Genomic DNA, 4,155 nt, shown 5'->3' on the forward strand with positions numbered 1-4,155 from the left:
TAAGTCATGTTGTTATGTATGTTGTTATTGTATTTTTTGTTTATACTTGCGGTTCATGAAAATTGTTTATACTTACGGGATTTTTCCAAATTGTTTATTTTTTAATCTCTTTGCATTTTTACCTTATTTGTTATTTTCTGTGATTCCTCCAATCAGTCGATCATACATATCCATATGTGTAAGTGGTGACTTTGTTTTGAATATGTACTTAAGTATATATTAAATTAATTATTATTATTATTTTGTTTTGTCCCCAGTCCTGATGATGACTTCAGATTGAAGTTGAAATATCGACCAAATAAATTATAAATGAATATAAACAAAAAAATTAGTTTTATTCATCTTGAAGCCTTTTAGCTCAATAAATCTAACAACTGGATCATGTCATCAACAGTTACCTTTGTCATAACGATAATTAAGATATTTTCTTATATTTTTTCCTTATTATAAATTTTTTTATTAGGCACTTTTAAAATATGTATGTTTTAAATTGTTGGACCTGACATTTTGAGTATTTCTGGTTACTTAAATCTAGGACTGTTCCAACTCCACTTCAATAGTAATCGGCCATTCCTCCCTTATTTCTGGATTATAAACTTTACCAGCAGCAATTACAAATTCTTCCTCACAGTCCATTATGAAATACAAAAATGGTCGATTCACTTCGATTGATTCCATATCCGCAGCACCTGATGTGCGCGCCTGAGGGTTGGAGGCAGTGAGACCACTGGCGCCTCCACCGCTCTCATTAACACGTACACTAACAAATTGTACAACTTCATCAATATGTAAATTAGGATCATCGGAAAGTAAACTCAGATCAGATTCTTGACGTGTGAATAGCCTTGACAAGCCAATACTATTTAGCATAGACTCAGAGCGTGAAGTCTCTTCAACTTGGAAGCGTGGCAAGGTGATACGCAGGTCTTTCTCTTGTGCTTGCAATTTGGCATATTTAAGATCTTCCGTTTGCAATTTATCGATGAGCGAACGTAGGCCTTCCGTGTCATTCGGCAAAACGATGAGCAAAGCATATTTTTTATTCTAATGACAAAATTAAAAAAATTACGAATTAGCGTTAACTCTTGAAATATGCAAACAAATTTTACCTGATAAGGCAAACACAGCGCTTTAGCATTCAAATTTGGTAAATCTGCTATAAGGAATTTTCCCGTAGATTGCATCATTGATGCCTTCATAGCATCGTCAGCTGTCATAAAGAAGAAATTGTCTTCCTCCTCACTTAGTTTGAAAAATGGTTGTGCCCAGTGCCCGGCATAATATAGACCATTGAAGAGTAGCATTTTAGTCTTTGAACCAGCTTCGCGTCCTGTTATAGAGTTCGCACTCAATGCTTGTGCGACATCTTCTTTTCGGAAGAGACTGCGTGCACTCAGTGCCTGAAAAAGAGCGGGGAGAGAGAGAGAGAGATAAGTTATTAATTGGAGACCTCTGAGGCTTAGAAGAAAAAGCTTAGGACTGTGTGTTCAAAAGCAAAGAATTCATCAAGCCAACAAAACATCAAACGGTATCTAATTAACCCCGATTATATCATCTTCTCATATTCAAATCTGTTATGGACTCAAAAATCCTTGGTTTTGTTTATGAACTAGCAGACAAAATAGACGTTGTTCTGTTCGAACTTTGTTTAAACTGCACAATTTTGAGAAAAAAAATATATCTCTCACCCTACCTCTTTTCTCTACCTCTTGCTTTTTACTCCCGCTAACTCCCTTGTCATGAATAAAAGTTTTCCAAATCGATGATTCCCAGTTGAAGGTCGAACCATTGAAATAATATTTTCGTATCCTCCTTTATATCTGTATCCTAATCTCTCCCCCAGTATTTCTGTCACTCCTTCTCTCTATCTTCGCTTTTTATGAAACTATGCATACCTTCGTTTTCCTCTATATCTACATCTGTATATATATCTCTCTCTACCATTCCCTCATCCCTTCTCTCCATCTCCTTCTGACACTCCCACTCCCTACACCTTCCTTCTCAATTACCATCACTCTTTCCCTCTCCATTACTCTCTCCTTCTCCACCACATTCTCCTTCTTCTTTCCTACTCACTCTCCCTCTCTCCCACCCCATCTGTCTCTACCTCTCTTCCTATACCTCTTAGTCTTCCTATTCCTCTCTATCTCTGTCTCCCTTCTGTCTCCCACTTCCTTTCCATCCTCGTATCAGGAAGAGTCCCTCTCCGTCTTCCTATCCTTGCCCTCTTGCTCCCCCTCTCCCTCCACTCTGTTTCTGCCTCTCACTATAGCCTATCCCTCTCTACCTGTGTTGTCCTTTTTATCTCTGTCTCCCTCCCTCTGTCCCGAATGAGTTTTTAAAATATATGCTATAACCATAACTTCTTCTCTAATTGAACTCACGCTTCTCACTGAGCTTATGTGTGATTCCAGCGCAATCATGATTTCTCCTGCATTCTTATTAGCCGTATCGAGCGCACACTCTAATTTCTCCAATGGCAGTGACACCTTTTCTGGTTCGTTAGAGCCCAGCACCTCCTTAATCGGAACAACGCCCTCCGTGTCGCTATCTGCGCTGTAATGCTTTTGTAATTTTTCATCAGAATGTACAGTTTCGTTGTCCTCGAAGTTTGTTTCCTCCTCACGTTTGCTAATATCCTTAGTTAGGAGCTCACTTTCATGCTTTGGTATTTCTGCAATATCTGTGGCTTCGGCTTCTTTGAATTGTTCGCTTGCTTCGTTAGTGCTTGTTGTTGCACTAACTGCTGCTTCGGCCGATATTAGTGTATCTGCAAAACATTTTCCACCTTCTATCTTATCCGACTCCAGCTGCTGTTCTTTTTTCTTCTCAGCTTCTTTTTTAATCTCGTTTAATATTACTGGTTTTTCCACATACTGCTTATCCTCTACAACACGATCGAACTTTGATGCTGCCTTATTAACCACCTCCTCACCGTATGTATCAGTTTGGGTTTGTGTTTGTGTCTCTGTTGCCGTAGCAGCAGCAACCAAATCAGCATCACCTCTTAAATGTTTCAAAGTTTCAAATCCTTCCACATCTTTGCTATTACTTACTGAGCTGCTTTCTACATCCAACGATGTATTTGGCGCATTCCAATCATATTCATCGCTACTGATGTCTTTTACCAAAACATAATAATTATCACTAATCAACTTTTTGTATTCATCGCGTGCACTGTTGTTGCGGTAGATATAGAGCCAGGTTTGAAATGATGGCTCTGTTGAATATTCACGATTTTGATAGCGTGCCAATATACGCTGGAAGGAGGAACGCAGTTGTGCACGTTCAGCGGGGAAGCTAAGTGCTTGCGTAAACTCATCGTATGTCTCACCAGCCGCACCCTCCGCTAATACACCAAGTATAGTGCTGATACCCAAAGGTGAATAAACTTGATTCGAATCGATATCAGCATTGAATTTGAGCATATTCAAAGCGATCTTCTGTGAAGCGATGCTAGCAAAGCGTGGTAGTGATAAAGCTGGTTCTGCAGCTATTGCTGCTGGTTCTGTAGCTACTGCAGCTGGTTCTGTAGCAGCAGCTGGTTCTGTTTCTCCATCTGCATTGGTCTTTTGTGTGGGTAGCGTTGTGCCGAGTGTGCAACACAGGCAAGTTAACACTGCAACAAAGAAAGAGAGGAAATAATTCACGAAGAAAAGCATATTTGATAAAATGCGTCTTTTTTCTACATTTTATGTACTCACAAAAAAGTTTGATTTCCATATTTTCTACGCGCCCTACTTTCTAAAAATCCACACACCTCAAAGTAACTTTAATAAATTCTAAGCTACTTCTTGCTACCTTTACTTGAATTGTTACTCAAACGAATGCTTGACCACGAATGAAGAGCTTTGTTGTCAGCCAAAGAGTTTTGTGAAAGTTCAGCGTTGCAAGATTGGTTTTGCTGAAGAACTTTTCAACAAAGGGGCGTAGATAAGTTCCAACTAAGTAGGGGGCTTGACTTCATATTAATGGAATACATTTTTTTGATATAATAAAATTTGTCTGTTGTTTGGGCGAGTGTCAAAAGAGATCAATTGTGAGACCACACACACAGTTAGAGCTCACTGAGTTTGTACACCAGCGAGCACAAAAATCTCAGTGGTAATTTTTATCAAATTTTCATCAATTAAATTTTCTGGTTTATTTTTCGAA

At 38.7% G+C, this 4,155-nt stretch overlaps 1 protein-coding gene across 1 annotated transcript; it reads right to left on the reverse strand.

Moving 5' to 3' along the window:
- Positions 1–423: 423 nt before the first annotated feature.
- Positions 424–3,851, reverse strand: LOC137235633 (uncharacterized). The gene is made up of 4 exons (XM_067758523.1): positions 3,705–3,851; positions 2,385–3,619; positions 1,110–1,400; positions 424–1,044 (listed from the first exon to the last, which is right to left on the reverse strand). The coding sequence occupies exons 1-4, from the start codon at positions 3,721–3,723 to the stop codon at positions 532–534; spliced, it is 2,058 nt and encodes a 685-aa protein (XP_067614624.1). The 5' UTR covers positions 3,724–3,851; the 3' UTR covers positions 424–531.
- Between the last annotated feature and the right edge of the window lie 304 nt (positions 3,852–4,155).

The sequence above is a fragment of the Eurosta solidaginis genome, unplaced genomic scaffold, assembly GCF_040869045.1.
Source record: "Eurosta solidaginis isolate ZX-2024a unplaced genomic scaffold, ASM4086904v1 ctg00000118.1, whole genome shotgun sequence".
NCBI lineage: Eukaryota > Metazoa > Arthropoda > Insecta > Diptera > Tephritidae > Eurosta > Eurosta solidaginis.